Raw genomic sequence first — 16476 nt, forward strand, 5'->3', positions numbered from 1 at the left:
GCTATACAGTGAAGAGTGTTGTGAATGAGCTTTCCCACAGACGAAATATTCCACTTGCTGTTGCTAACAGCAGCAGTGGAAAAACCTTTATTAAGACAAAAAAATTCTAGCACTGATGCTGCAATAGTATGTCTGTTCTTTCTTTACTCCCACCTTTCCATCTTGTAGAAAGAATCCTGACCACCAAGGGTGGTGGGGTTTATTTGTTTGGGGGTTTTTGTTTCAGTTTTTGTGGTTTGTTTTTTGGGGGTTGGGTTTTTGGGTTGGCGTTTTGGTTTGGTTTTTTTTTTTTTTTTTTTGGGGGGGGGGGGCAGCCACGAGTGTTTTGGGGAATTTTTTTCTCCTGTGGCATTTATAGTCTGACTTTATCAGTTTAACTGCATCCTGCAAACTCCTGGGTGGTTTGTTTGTTTAGTTTTGTTTGATTTCCCATAGATGCTGCTACAAAGGCAGAACATCAGCGTAGTGAAAATGTTTTCACAGTTTTAAAAATAAAGTACTCATACAGTAACTTTTTCCCATCTTTTTAAGCTACACTTGTACATCAGGTAGGAAATAATTAAGCCTTAATCCAGTTCAGAACCAAGGTTATTTTTAGCCCTCCTCCCTCCAGATGAACAGATAACCCCAGGTTGCAGCATTTAATCTGCAAAACCATTTTCAACCAGACTATGGTTTACTGTAGCCAGCAACCCACATGAAAAATGAAAAAAAAAATAAAATAATTAAAAAAATAGCTGGACTGCCTCCAGGTTTTTCTAGCAGCTGCATACAGCACAAGAACTGTAAAATCTCAAAACACTGTATGCCTCTGATGGATCTTGAAAACATATCCTGCATAAATTAGACTAGGAGCAAGGATCACAGAAAAATAAGAGATTGGCTTAAAATGGGCAGTCTTCAAAATAAGAAAGCTGATGTTGTTAAAAACTTTATTTATTAAGTGGATAAGACCTAGTGGGCCTGGAAATTTTGATTTACAGCTCATTCTTAAGCTCCTACAGAAAACGTTCAGTGAGAAAAACCTTCACCAGAATAGAAAGCAACACAGGCTACGCAAAGGAGGTCATCAACATGACCCTTCAAGTACTATACAGTTGTAGGCATGTTTTCCAAGAGTATTTTTTAAACCTCATTAATGACAAGATGGGGACTCTGCATAAAATCAGCTGACAACTCCCCCTCTTACCTACTTACAGGGTTCAGATCCTGAATGTGACTAAATAGAGTTCTCCCTGTAGCCCCACTCAGTTTCTTGAAGCTTCCTCACGTGGTCAGAACAAACCCTTCAGCATTATTTAAAACAGATTTCTTCACCCATCTCTTATTTAAACTTTATCTTCCTATACATATTTCTGTCTCCCATGGTAGTTCTCCCCCCTGCCTTGTTTTGAAGCCAGTTAGAAGTGTGAGGTTTTAGCCAAATGCATCAAGATTTACTTTGAGTTTCCTTTCCCCACATGGCATATCAAGTTCATCACACTCGCATGATACATTCTATGATGGTAGCATTTCATTTCAGTGTTTTGAGTTAAGAGTGGATAATTCTAACATCAATTTACCCTTAGGAATTTTGGGTTCTCCTCAAGTGGGCTAAGTTTATAAAATTGCAGGTATAACAGATCACATAGCAGTCATTGGTTTTCCTGGAAAAAAACACCGGGGAGGCCACAGGGGATCACAGTCACTCCACACTTTTTTTTTTTCCCCTCTTTTTAATTTATTAGCTGTAATGAATACAAGCTGCAACTTTTTAGAAATCTTAGTAGCCTGAACTTTAAAATACATTTTATAACTACAGATCAAATTCTGGTGTGATTAAGCCAGTCCTTATGAGGTACACAAATAGGGAACTCATGCGTTCACTACAACTTTCCGAAACATCATTTAGTATCTGTGACGCAGCTTGGCTGCTATGAACATTAAACATCCCACTAGAGGTTTTTGCCTTGTGTATTTCTTATTTTTAAATTTGTAGGAAGTTACCTTAGAGATATCTGCCAAAATTCCTCCCCCAGTTCCCACTGGGGTAGCAACATGCCAAAGGATTTCAATTTTACAGCTTCTCTCAGCTCCAGAGAGGGCTGTGCTCAGCTAGGATGCTTATGTACCACTTGCGTAATGTCTACTAATTACAGTGGCTTCTTCTGTATCTCTCTAAGCTCCAGTTAAGGCTTTATTCATCCTTCCCTTTCATGTCTTTGCTGTTGTTATGCACATCGCTTCCGTGTTTCGCTATCTAAGCTCTGCACTGAAATATGAATGCATAGCTTGTACAGCTGTGTTAATTAGAGCACATTTTACTAATCCAGTGGAAGCTGCTATTTACAGTGTGCACCTTTTGTCTAGAGAAGAGGGGCTGACCTTCCCAGGCTTCTTGGTGCCACAGATGGGCTGCAGTCCACGTTTCTCTTTCCAGCCTCTCCCTCCCCAGAACAGTACACTCTGTGTCACTCATGCCCAGGTCAACATCCACCCATTTCTGAGGGATTCCTAAAAAGGCTTCTCTGCCACCACTAGATCCTCCACATGCAGCCTCCCTTGGATATCCTCCCAGATGTCTTTCACAAACAAGGCTGACAGTCAAATGAGGGTTTATAGCAGAGCCTGGGTCTCTACCTAACCCAGCCTTGCTTGGGCATTCTGTAATCCCTTGTCCTTGGGGTTCACAGGTGCTACAAAATATTAATCTGCTCTAGGGACAACAACAGACTCCACTCCTTGTCCCACAGCCTGCATATCCTAGTTTACATTCAGTTGTCTGTCTGTCATATCATCAAATGTTGGTCATTACTGAAAACACACAGTACCAGCAGAAAGAAATTCTAGGTCTCGTTTGCTCACAAGCTCATATATTCTTTTAAATATGGTTACGTTATAGCTAGGTTGAAATTACAGTCAGTATGTATCTTATATACAATGTACTACAAGATCAATACAGGAACAGATCTCATAATACACCCATATAAGTGCCTAGTAATACAGGATCTTATTTCACAAGGATCACTCCATGGAAACCAGGGTGACACAAACACCCCTACCCCACAAATACACACTACGTGCTTCGCCATTTAGAGGCAACTGTAATGCCACTGGCCCAAGCATGATACAAATTCCTTCGGCATTTCTAGCTTTCTAGTTTGTCCGCCAGAACTGTGACCACAGACGTGCTTTGCACATTATTAAGATACTACTTATGTTATTACTGAACTTAGCACTTACTGATAGAGTACATAAAACCACCTGCTATCATAGAAGATTACATATGCATATATTTACACACAAAGTATACACAAACAAGCCTTAAGAACAGTTTGTCAGCTCCAAGTGAGCCCCAATATACAAACATATTTTGTCTTGCCAGCAGCAATGAGCACAATACAGAGAACTCTTTGTATCAGTTAACTCCAACTATCCCAAAATGAGACGTTAAAGTGAGCAGAAGCACAATCACAAACAAGTAGGTGAATTTCAAAGGAAAATATCAAACCTCTTTAAGAAGAGATCTAGCTCCGACTGTCTTCAAATCCTGATCTATGATCTGTAAGCAGCTAGAAGCTCTCTATTAAACACAGATACTGCAATTTGATGAGGAAATGTACTTTCTACTATCACTTCATGCTCCATACTCGAGGGAACAGTTCAGTACTTACTCTAAGCCAATCAACACTTGCATGAGACCATATGTTAACATGACCTACAAGACAGAAGTTATTATACAATTACTTTTAAGAAGGTGAATTGTATCTTTTATTACACTCAGCTTGCACACAATACCATGGTAAGTGTTTCTCTGCTCACAATATAGCTAACAGTACCTGCCAATTAAATGTAACACCTCTTTGGCTAGCATTTATACATGGTTCAAATAGCAGGAAGAAAACAAAACTCAGATCTAGTCAAACCCAACAAGGAAAAAAGCCTTAAATAGTAAAAAAAATTAGGAACTGAAATTCTACAAGCATTCCTACTGGAACTGCTCTGACACATATTCCCAAAACCAACACTTTCATGGGTAGGTTAGATTAACAAAAAGATAACCCAGTTCATTCCAACTCCCATTAATTGCTTTAAGTTCAAAACCTAACTCATGGAATGCTTTGTATTGCATGCAAAGCCTCACCAGCAGCACCTAAACATAACTTAATCATCAGCTGGAGGGAGGGGCATTTCACCAACAGAAATGTATAAAGTATTTCAGTTCTTTATGCTTATTTCACTCACCAGTGCTCTAAGAGCTAGGAAATAATGCTGCATTATTTAGAAATACTTTAATCTCCCAGATCTGGTCTACAGTTTTTAAATTGTCAGATAAGTACTTTCTAGAGATTGGGAAGAGTCAGAGCATCTAAAAAGCTATGTGTTCTACACTTACAGTCCTTTGGTCACAACACAACAAAGATAAATGATAATTTTAAAAAGCAAACAAAGAAAGTAAAATAGAAATAAAAAAGAATTTCACATTTTTCATATATGAAATATAAAAGAAATACAATAAAATAGAAATTCACAAGGATGGCAGCTTGTTTACAAATGAAATAAGATACTGAATATTCAGTATCTAGGGTAAGTAGCTTCAAAAAGCAAAAAAAAAAAAGTTTAAAAAGTAACACTGCAACCCTTTGGCTAACTATGTAACTGTGCCTGCTGAGGATGTATACCTGCTTAGCCCTGAATTCAATTGAACTGTGCTGCAGGGAAGATCAAGCCAGAGCTCAAAAGCATTCCAGTTTGAGGCAGTGCCGAAGAGACACGGGGAGTCATGTGGTCCTGGGCTTACTGCAGAACGTGCAGGTACTGCAGAAATCTATCCACAGCTGTTTGTCCTTTCTTCAGAATGAGAAGCCACATCCAGAGACAGAGCCCAGCTACAAACACGCTGACCAGGCAGGAAGGCAGCCAGGAGCCTCACCTTCTGCAAACTTGCCTTTCCTTCTTGCTACTGTTTTTGCAGAGCTTCTTAAAAATAAATTCACGGGAACCACGTATGGTTTACTGAGGTGGACTGAAGTATACAAGGACAAAGGGACATCACCGTTCAAGCGTACCTTTCAGTCAATTACTCAGTTTTCATAGAAAGCTTTTAGGCACTGCGTTCAGACCTGGCTACCAGCAAAGGACACGTTTTGCAAGACAGGGTCAAACGCCACCCCCTCAAAATGACTGCCACATACTAATGGAAACTTATCTAACTAACACAACATCCAGTCGTGGGGTGGTGCGTTTTTTTTCTTACAACAAGTAGATGATTCATTGCTAAGATAAACAGCAAATACCACATAGTGACCAATCCGGAGCCTTTCCCTTCCTCTCATTTCTCTTGACACGTAACTTTCCTTTAACTGATAAGATATTATAGTCTAGAAGGAACCTGCAGTCTGTACAAAGAGCTATTATTTTCTGAGGAGAAACTGTTAAAAAGCAAGATTTTCTCATTAATACACAAAGGAACTTTATTTCTTCTTAACTGAAGGCTTTTCTTCTCCCTCCCCTCCCCCTAATGCCAACTTGCTCGCTTCCACTCAGCACCATCAGGCAGAATCTACCAGAAGTAACCACACCAGGATTTGGCTCTGAAACAGCTGGTTTATTTTTCTTCATATTAACAGAGTTTCACAGTACTAGGGTACACTTAAAGTACTGCAGTGCTGGCAAGGGAACAGACAACTTTTAGTTCTAGGTTTCCCAAAACTCTGCTTTATAAAACCCATGCTGTAAGTTAAAATACAAATGGGTTCTTATTTAACTGAAACTACTTGGAGCCATCACTTCACTCTGTGCAACTCCTGGTGCTCCCATCCTACAGGTAAGTATCAAACAAAGTAAGTATCAAAGTGTACCAGCAGCAAAGGATGGTGGGTCTGCCTGGTGCTCTCATCAACAAAATGGGCTATGTGATGCTATCAAGGGGCTCCCTCTGAAAACTGCACCCAGAAACCTAGATAAAATGACCCCAGCCAGACTTAGACAGGGACACATGCATCACTGCCATGAATGTGTTGGTTTGGGGAGTGTGTTGGAGGGATCCCAGTAGGAGTGATTGTAGAATTTCAGTTCCTCAGTTTTTGTTTTTCCTGAAAGCTTTTATCCTAGATGGTTTGAATATAAGTGAGTTTTGCTTTCTTCCTGATACTTTGAACCATGCATAAACGCTAGCCAAAGAGATGTTAAATTACATCAGCACGCACTGTTAGTTTCTGTATTTGAACCAAAGCTATTACACGCTGGGGAAAAAGGAAAAGTTGCTCAAACTCATCCTAACCTCTGACCTGTTCACAAGAGACGCAATACAGCTCTTGGCACCTTTGGTAGGTATGCACACTGACACAGCTTTGGTGAATTTAAGACTTCCAGCTCTGGGCTGGGAGAACTCAAATCCAGAGCAAACTGGCAAACATTTGTTTCTATTCCCACCCCCAAGGCCTTTCCCTTTAAAGTACTGATTCTCTCCTGGTACGGTGCTTTTTACACTGAATATGATCAAGAGGGTCTTCAGGCAGCTCCTTCACCAGGCTTCCTTCCAACAATACTATTTCTGCTAAGCTGAAATCAACTAAACCCCAAGAACTTTGGAACCAGCCTCCAGAAGGACAGGCAGAAGAAATATGTTAAAGAAATACACATACAACTACCACTCCTACGATGCTAACTGTAATGCTGAACAGGTGAAGTATTTTACATTTAGTTGTTCATCTGCAAAGTCTGCACCTTAGCTCAGGAAACGGCCACGTTTCTCTCACATCCACATCTCCCACCTCCCTCCCAAATCCTCAGAAGGATCCTAATGTGTTCAAAGAATATGGGAGGGAGGAGGTGGAAGAAAGAGATCCATCTAGAGCTGGGAAGTGCTGCAAACACCTCTAAGTGAAAACAGCAACTACACTTCAGGTGAGACAATAATATTATCTCACTAGGAGGTAAACCACGCATGTGGCAAATAAAGAAACTCTTTTATTAACATGGAGTAACAGGAGTTGAACATTAACCACGCTAAACCAGTACAGGGAATCAAAACCCCTGTTCCTGGACAACTCACATAAAGGACCAATTGAGCTTTCCCAAGGTTTAATTCCACCACAGGTATCCCACAGAGAAGAGGCAAGCATGCTCAGTTCTACCCAGCAAGGGAGAGGAGAGAGGGAGAACAGCAGCCAGAAGCAGGCAGCAACGCCAGAGGCAGCTGAATCTCTGCAGTCTCTGCATCCAGGACAATCTCTTTATTGTTTCTGTGAGTGATTAGACCAAAGTACTAAGGATTAGACAGAGCATAACACAACTGGAAAAAGTAAATAAATCGATGACTGCTCTTGTGAAGTTTTGCAAATTAATGCAGAGAAAACCTTCATGCCTCAGTGGACGAGGGTCACACAAATCCTCATTTGGAGACTGAATTCCAGAGGCATCTGTCACCCACTCTGCACACATCCCTCACACACTCCTCAGAGAGCCTCCACAGGCACTGCCTTATTCTGGAACCTGCCTGAATAGCACAGTAATAAAAGCACATCATTATACAAGTCCAATTACCTACTACAGCACCCCATTCCCTGACAAAAGCTGGGAACATGATTGTATAAAGGAAGGAAATAAACTGAGGTAACATTTATACTTACTCCAGGAAGAATCCCAGAAACATGGATTCTTTGAAACTTTATCACTAATATAAAGTTAATTTCCTTTACACAGCAAGAAAGTAAGCAGCAGATCATACATTACTCACCTCTGCAGGAAACGCCTTGGCTATCAATTACTTCTTTGCAGATCCCACAAATTTTGGATTTCTTAAAAGACTTGGTTTTGAAGATGTGAGACCTCGAAGCTGTTTCTTGAGGCTGGAAGCAAGGGGAATAACATCAGACCTTCCCTCAGCTTCTGAGTCATAATTTTAAGTAAAACAGACAATTTTAAATCAAATATCAAGCAGTAGTGTGTCAGTAGTACAACAGTAGTATGTCAAAGTGCTTTTGCTCACTTGTCCTCTCATCCTCACTTAATAACATAAACTTTCCAGTCTGAAGTGTGGGAAGCAACAGAGTGTGAGGAACCCCTTGCATATCAGGACACAGACACTACAAGACATTTTACATCATAACTTCAGAATTCAGTCTATCACTTACCTTTTAAGAGAAAATACAGAATAATCTTTATGATACGAACCAACAACATTCTGACCTAAGGTCCCATCTACATAAAAACTTGCATTGGTTCAGCTTAAACTAGTTAAAAATTATGTAAATAATGTTCTATCACAGTAGCCAATTTAACTCATATGGTGCAGAAGACAGCTTGGGCTTTTAATTTAATAAATCAAAAGTATCCATGCAAGTTCACTTTGGTACAGATCACAAACTCTAAAAATCACTTTTGCTTCTTTCCTGCGTAAGAAAAGCACAGTAGTTTAATATTTCCACAGAGTATCACAGTAACTGAAATATCATGTTAAAACATAACGCAGTAATGAAATTTCTAACTGGGGACAGAACTGCAAAAGTCAATACCATATATGCAATGGATATTACACGGCTTCTGTAACTTAGGAAACACAACAAAGAGGGCTACCAAAAGCCTATGACAGAGTCAGTATCTCCTCTGGAAGGGTCTATCAACCTTCACTTTCATTGGCTGACTTTTTGGAAATACCAGTTACCTATGCAAAACCAAAAATATAATTCCCCAGACCATGAAATTCCCCAAATGATTCTTCACATTTGTCATTTTAATTTCACATTTATCGTCCTTAAATTCAGTAGCGCAAAGGGGCTCGCATTCAACACCAACACCGGCGCTGAGCTCCAGCGGCACAGGCAGCCAGCAGCAGAACGCCGCCCCGCTGGCAGCCAGGCCAGACCCCCCCACACTGGGGTCCCACCCCACACCTGACCAGAAAGCCCGCCGGCGTGGTGCAATGCCCAAGCCTATGGCAATAAGGTAACACGGGGCTTCTTTGTCGCTTTGAGCAATTCAGCCCGTGGCTTTAGGCAGAACATTTACCATCTCCAAAAACATCTACAGCACAGCTGCTCGGCGGGCACAAAGACAGCCATAAAAATAGATGTCACCTTCCAAGCACTGCCTCCACAATGACCTACCTGGAACTCCAGAGGAGCCCGGAGTTGCACAAAGGGCAGGTACTGCCCACCCTGGGTGGGTCAGGGTGCTCACCCATGGGGATGCAGTGTCAGCCTGATCTTAAGAATAGCTTTGGGAAATATTGTTGGTCTTACCCACAGTGTAAAGCCAAGACAATTAATGCACTTCCAGAAACACCACTGCAGAAAATACTGAGGCTGAAGGAATCAGACTCAGACTGGACTATCAGGAAAATCTTTCCACCAGTGAAGTGTATTAATCAGCAGAAATTAGTGAGAGAAATAGTAGAATAGCCCATGTTCTTGAAAGGCTGGAGCAGGGGATGAAATACTTGAGAAATAAATTTGCATTGTAATTACAATGCTTCATTAGACACTTCCATCACTCACTGTAGCAGCCAAAGTCACAAATTCCCCCGTATCCCCCACTGCTGACATCTGCATCATGCTAATTCAAGTTAAATCAAAAGATATCAACGTGAAACACAATTCTGACAAAAATAAACCATAAAGAAAAGGAACAGCTGAACTCCAGCATTATGTATGAACATATCTGTTGGCAAACAGATAAAATTTATGATTTTTGAAAAATCTCTGTCCCGATTGGGGGGTTTTGTGTTTGAAAACACAGGAGATGTTTTTGAAGAGATAAGAGGTCAGGGAAGAAGGAAAAGTGTCATTACATCCAGGTAACTTCACTAATCTTCACCAATCTGATGTGAGGAGGTTCTGTACCATCATGGGTTCAGGCATCGTGCCCAAGAGCTGAGAGTTCCTCATCTCCACAGCCCCCTTCTATGTAAAAAAAAATTTAAAAACTCAGGAATGCCATCATCCACACTGGTTGCTGAGTTTCTCTACTTTGTAGATATACAGACAAAAGAACAGAATTCTCATTTCAGATTTTATCCGCTCTTCTTCCCTGCAGTTTTCTACTCCTGCATAAAGTTTACATGACAGGTCTGCAACTCTCTTGGAAAAGGACAGCTTTGCAGAGCTTGCATTTTTGAAGAAATTCACGGACACACTTCACAGAAAGCTTATTCTGTATCTAGGCCTGCTTCCCCTTATTTCCTGCCTCCCAAACACTTATATGCAAGCTTTTACACTTGCACTGTTCCAAAGCAAGACAACTGTCACGAGAACTCACTGTTTAGATAATGGAGTTTAGTGTAAGTAGGTCTTGACATTAATTGATCAACTAGTCAATCTCTCCATTTCATTTTTAATGTAAAGTTCAAGTAAAGTAATTTTCCTCTCTGGCATTTTGGAAATATTCTGCAATGCAGCCTTTGCATCTGAATTTTTAAAATGTGCATTTTTTGTTCCCTGTTGTTCATTTTAAGTACATTCCACTCCAGACTTTCCAAGCAATTCAGTTAAGCAGTTCATTTAGAAGACTGAGTACTCACAGCCATTTATACAAGAACTCTACTAAAATATACTGTGAAACCTAGAGAAGCCTAGACCAAGGTTTCTTTGTTGTCACTTGGTACAGCTTTTGTGGTTCTCCACTAAGAAAGATGCCAAGAAGAGGAACAGAGAGTATGCATGAGAGAGGGAACAGGCAAAGAGAGAAAGGACGAGACAGGAGGGGGGGACGCAACGAGAGAGAAAGGGAGGGAAGTAAAAGAAAGGAGAAGGGGGAAAAAAAAAAAAAAAGGAGAGCAACCACAGCAGGCAGCAAGCAACGCTACTAGACTGCTTTCATGAGGCTCAAGACTGGCACCTAAACAGCGTGTGATTGTTAGGAGCCAAAACTGGAAGAAAACAGCGCAGAACCACAGGTTACAGACTGAGTTTTTGCCTGAGGAAGAGGCTGTAATTACGTCTGGTCTCAACTGCTAGTATTATGAAATTCTTGTTTACCACAAAGGAAATATTTTTGCCCATGCTGTGCTCTCCATGGCACACAGACATCCAGTGGAGCTGAAAGTTTATCCCAGACTTGGATCAGTGTAACACAACAGACCCTGAAGTTTTACATGGGCATCCTCAGGTAAGATGAATTTCAAATACTCCTCATCACCCAGCATTTTCGTTATGTAGCAACATACTGATCACCATCAGATAAAAAATTCACAGCAACTCTGCCAAAGGCTTTTGAGATACATAACGTTCTGAGAAAAGCAGCTTACACAAAAAACACTCTCCAGATTTAAGTAAAGCCAATACAGACTAAAGCACTCAAGATACCCAACTTGGATTTTGGCAACATTGATAATGCAATTCCTCACCAGCAGAGACTTAATGCTGGCTTGTTACACCTATGCAAGAGACGTTTACGTTATTTCCAAATACCATACTACATCAGGAACATACCTGTTTCCAACATGTAAACCACAACTGTGATAACAGTTCATTCTTTAAAAAGATGGTCACAAGGCTTATATCTTTTATCAAAGAATCAAGAAAATATTGTAAAATTAAACCTGTGTAAATAATCTTCAAGAAAAAGTGTATAGCTATAGTCACATACATACCCAATTAAAAAAAAAAAAATCAAAATTAGCTGACTATTTATAAATATATCTTTATACTTCTACAGAATCTGTTCCCTCCAAAGTCATCCTGATAGTGACTAAATGATACTTACGAGGAAATGCAAGCCTCAGTAAAAATAGTTAGACTTTTAAAATTAAATCATTAATTCCAGATGTTACCTCATGTGGAGTAAAAAAAAGCCAAAAACTGTTTGTACATTATTTCTCTATTTCCAAAACTTCTAACAACCCATGTCATATACTCCAGCCAAGAAAAAATTATAAACATACATGCAAGGCCCCATAAACTTTCCTTATGTCAGAGTCTACTCTGGCTGAATTTTACATGGCCCATAAAAACCCTCTGAGCACAGCAGCAAAATCACATAAAGCAAAGATAGGTTTTGTTCACATCCCATCCGTGGTCATGCAAATAGGTTCTCTTTTCCCAGTCCTCTCTCTAAATGACTTATCCAGCAACACTGCAATTTCCTGGGACTCCCTTTGTGCATTCTTCCACTCTCCAAGGTAGCTTCAAATCCACGGGCTGATATAATGCTCATAGCTATTATTTTAAATACATGGAGGGAGGGGGTAGCAGTGTATTAGCAGAATGGTTATTTCATCACCTTTTACAGGCTAGGGAAATACCCATAAGGGATGTCCAAGAGAAAGCTCAAACAAGGGATAACTGAAAGCAGTCTTCATGAGAAGGCCAAACCCCAGTTAAAAAACGTTTGCAAAACTAAGTCATATACCTTTTTCTATAAGATTGCTCTGAAAATAAATCACATGACTAAAGAAGAAGCAGCACTGCTAGCTGAGGGGAATGCCAGTCCACTCACCCTCTTTCAGCCCTTTCTGTTATGGTTACTCGTGATTACTTCTGTCACCTCTTCACTTCCTCTCCTCCCATCTCTTACACAAAGTCTGCACAGCAAAAGCCCCATGGATTTCTGCACAATTAGAGTTCCCATGAAGAAATGAAAGAATAAAATCCCACCAGGTTACCTGCAGTTCCCCACAACCAGCATTGCTGAAGCATGTACTGATGAGACAGGACTGCCCAGAATACATCAGTTAGTATTACTGACAACAACATACTTCAGAGCTTTTCTCTTCCCTCCTCATACTAAAGAGCATTTTTAACTTTCCTACTCCTCAACCAGTGTTCCACATTTGCTGCCTGCTTCACTTCCAGGAAAATATTTAAGAGTGCCTACCATGCATACAGGCCAAGTAATAGGATATTATCCATCTACCCTCTAAAATGGCTTTCAGAACAAGCTAACCAAAACTTTGTAGTAAAAGCAGCTATGAAAAAAGTCTCACTCATACAAGGACAAAATGAACACACAATGAAGGATCTTCCAGAAATAGCTACACCGTAACACATGAGACTCTCTGCAGCTCTTCCATATAAGAGTAATTTCTTGGAAAACGTACTGTTGCTTCAAAAGCAGCACAGTATTTTAGCCAATGACAATAACTGAACATTATCACAAATATTTAAGTGCATACACAACTACCAACAGTGGATACATACATTTTGCAGAACCCATGCTACATGACAAGAACACAAGACAGTGGCAAAAAAAATGAAAAACACCCAAGGGTTTTTACACAGACTGAAATAAGGCATTTCTGGCTGTTTTGCTCACATTCAGAGATTACTTCTATAGCGACAGACATAGCACAAATATATATATATTTACACACACTCTAAACAAATAGCTAGTTATACTGCTATTGCTATCATTTACTATTACAAAATAACTTCAGAGTGATTGCAAAGACAAGAGAGTATTTGTTAGACACGCCATTTACTCCCGATTCATTCAAGGCACTTCACAGAACGAGAAACAAGCAGCCCAAGCTAAAGAAGAGAGATCTGACTTCAGCCCCTGCAGCCGGAGCTGGCGATACCTCTCCCAGCAGTCTGCTCCTGACTTGTGGCTCAAGTGAGGGCACACAGAGATGTCGGTGAGAAAAAAATGTCTCATGGAACCAGCTGAGTAAAGTTCATGTCAAGAGGAAAAATAAAACCTATGAGGTACAAAACTGCCTTACTGCATGAGCTTAAGGGGCAAAGAATAATAGAAAATGACAGAAAACAGAGTATTTTCCCCCCCTTATTTAAAACATTTGGTGCTATAAACTCAAGCAGTAGAAGCCTTTGTAGTTTCTTATGACAAAAGAAAGCAGGGGTCTTCATTGTTTTAATAAGATACTCTGCCTAGGTACTAGGGTTTCAAAGCTGTATGTTTCTCTAAAAACTAAAAAGGCAGTTTCTGTCCCAGTGACATACAGGACTTACATAGATCTAAAGACAGAGGCCAGTTATGTGCAAAGCACCTACACTCAAGGTTTACTCAGTGCAACAACAGCCAATTGTGGAAAATACAGCTCAAAACCACAAGGTATGCACAACGTCCATCTCAACCACCCAAGCTCTCATCACTGCATCAAAGGTAGGCACTATTCCAACAGAGCAAGTCAGTCCTGCTCCTCCCATGTCCTGCTCCGTCCATGCCCCTGCTGTACCAGCGATGCTGGAAGGTCCATCCCTGACCCATCCTCTTAAAATCTGGTAATGCACCTGTTTTCCACTAGTTTTGTCAAACTGCTTTGAACACTGTTGGTACTGTCTACCCCCAACTTTCTGTGGCAGCAAGTTCCAAAAGGTCATACTCCCCATTGTTTCAAGTACCTTAATTTGTTCATTTTAAAGTAAATTCCCATCAGCTGTGACACTTTGTTAAAGTGTCTGCACTGTGGGACTGCATGACTAGTTCTGCCTAGTTCAACCTATCCACCATCTTTATGTTTTTGTAAAACCTTTATCATATTCCCCTTACAGTTTCCATTCCCCAGGATGAAGAGTCCCAGACTTTTCAGTCTCTTCCCAAAAAGCAGCTGTTCCATCCCCTGGACCATTCTGGTCATCCCTTTCCAGACATGCTCTCCTTCTACCATATGCTGAGACCTGATACATAATGCTTCAAAGTTTCAAGTTAACAATTAAAAAGAAAAGATCTCGGGTGTCTAGATCTAGATTTCAAGGTATAGCTGCTCCCAGTTCCAGCTGCCAGAAAAAACACATCTGTCATGAGCTGTAAGCAAACTTGTACTGGCTCTCACACACAAAGCTTTTCACCTTAGCTCTCTCACTTACAGCTCTGAACTAAAAAGTTGAAAGCCAGACAGACACAAGGCAGTGCAAGATGCGACGGAGAAGTAGCAACACACTTAGCCTGCCACAAGGCTCTGGAACAGGGGTCTGCAGCCTCAGTCACCCTACCAAGGGTAGGATGGGAGCCGTGACATAACAGCAACTTCCTTGCACTCTAACAAGAGACAGGATCTATGCCTCATGTGCTGGTCTTTCATACCACCTAACATTTACATTTGTCATTTGTGGACGGTTCACCTTGGAGGAGGTCCATCATCTAGATCATCAACTGCATGTGCCCTTTTGCAAGTTTTAAATTCTTGAGACAAAGTGGTATCAGCCACAGGATACAGATGTCATAATAAAAGAGTAAAGTGTTTGCAAAAGACTCATCAACAGGTAAATCTCTCTCCCCACTTTAAAGTTTGAGGCTGGCTACCTCAAACAATATACAGGAACTCTTTCATACCTGCTGTTTTCCCAGACAGTTTCAAGTTCTTCCCCTTATGATCTGGCTGAGATTTCAGTCCATAAAAAAAACAGGTCCAGGTCTGTCTAGAGGTGGGTAACACCTGCTGTAGAAAAACAGCACCCAAGTGGGTCTGAATGCACACTCATTAGCATCCCAACACTCCTTCCAGCAGGATGCAGGCAGAGCAGCACGCCTGCTGCAGCAAGGTGAGGTGGCTGCCTTTCTCTGGCCAAATCCTTACTGCTCTCCTTCATCCAAACCCCCCTAGGAATCCATTCCCTGCAGAGAGCAATGGTTCATCCCCTCTCCTCCCAGCAGCAACACACAGAGGAGCCTGCAGTCCACTCCTCACCCATAATGTAAAATAGCAGCAGCTCTCATACTTTTCCATTTCATCAGTTCTCTGCATTTCTGTCTCAACACTTCATTTCTCCACTGCACATGAATCTGCATTGGTGGAAAAGCAATTAGGAGACAGCTGGAAAGTCCACTAAGACAATCGTTACTCCAGACACTGGAAAACTTGTCGTCCTCATCTCGCTGGAAGACGGGCACTTTGTTCTGTGTGGGAAAACACTGTACAAAGGAAATGCCTGAAAGCAGCAAAGGACTATGTGCATCATGAAAGCTCAATGTTTGTCAATGGCTTTTTTCTTTTTTTGTTAAATGAACTGGCCTTCACATCTCTGAGGCTACAACGCTGCTTTTATTACATGAAGACTGGAACTCCCACATATTCAGAGCCAGGCATCTGAAGACTAGAATTCACGTCTTTAAATAACAGGGGGGAATAGGCTATTTCTGAATATACCTGGTTATCCTCAGTTCACAGAAAAAAAAAAAGTTGAAGGGCATAACAAAAGTAAAAATTCAGAGAGATCAGTTGTCTACCCCTGAAATACCAACAGTTAAATTTTACCATTTTTTTAAATCATCTTCACCTAGAACCTCTAATCAAACCTCTTCCCACTGCAGATGAATTCTTGCAGATATACAGAAACATCAAGCAAAGTACATGCTTCTGTGCATATTTCCTCCCACTGTCTGGATAGTCCCTAATGAGCCTGTTTACAAAAGCAGGAGATGCACAAAGGACTGCAGTGATGTACAACCAAAGCCTCCTATGACATGATGCACTTAGTTGAAAGGCCAAATACCAAAAAGCTACCAAAAGCCATGTATTGTAGTAAACAATTTCTGGCATGAAAAGAAAGAACTATATGAAAAAAAAAAAGACCAGGAAAGTTACAAAAATCTGCA

General features: G+C 40.8%; 1 protein-coding gene across 6 annotated transcripts in view; it reads right to left on the bottom strand.

Moving 5' to 3' along the window:
• The window catches only part of TNS3 (tensin 3), a 235740-nt gene that overhangs the window by 161136 nt on the left and 58128 nt on the right, over nt 1–16476 (bottom strand). For all 6 annotated transcript variants that reach the window (XM_037386083.1, XM_037386084.1, XM_037386080.1 and 3 more), the window contains one exon: nt 7721–7832. In XM_037386083.1, the coding sequence (XP_037241980.1) occupies nt 7721–7832 (112 nt within the window). The remainder of the gene's footprint in view (nt 1–7720; nt 7833–16476) is intronic.

Source organism: Falco rusticolus, chromosome 4, assembly GCF_015220075.1.
Source record: "Falco rusticolus isolate bFalRus1 chromosome 4, bFalRus1.pri, whole genome shotgun sequence".
Classification (NCBI taxonomy): domain Eukaryota; kingdom Metazoa; phylum Chordata; class Aves; order Falconiformes; family Falconidae; genus Falco; species Falco rusticolus.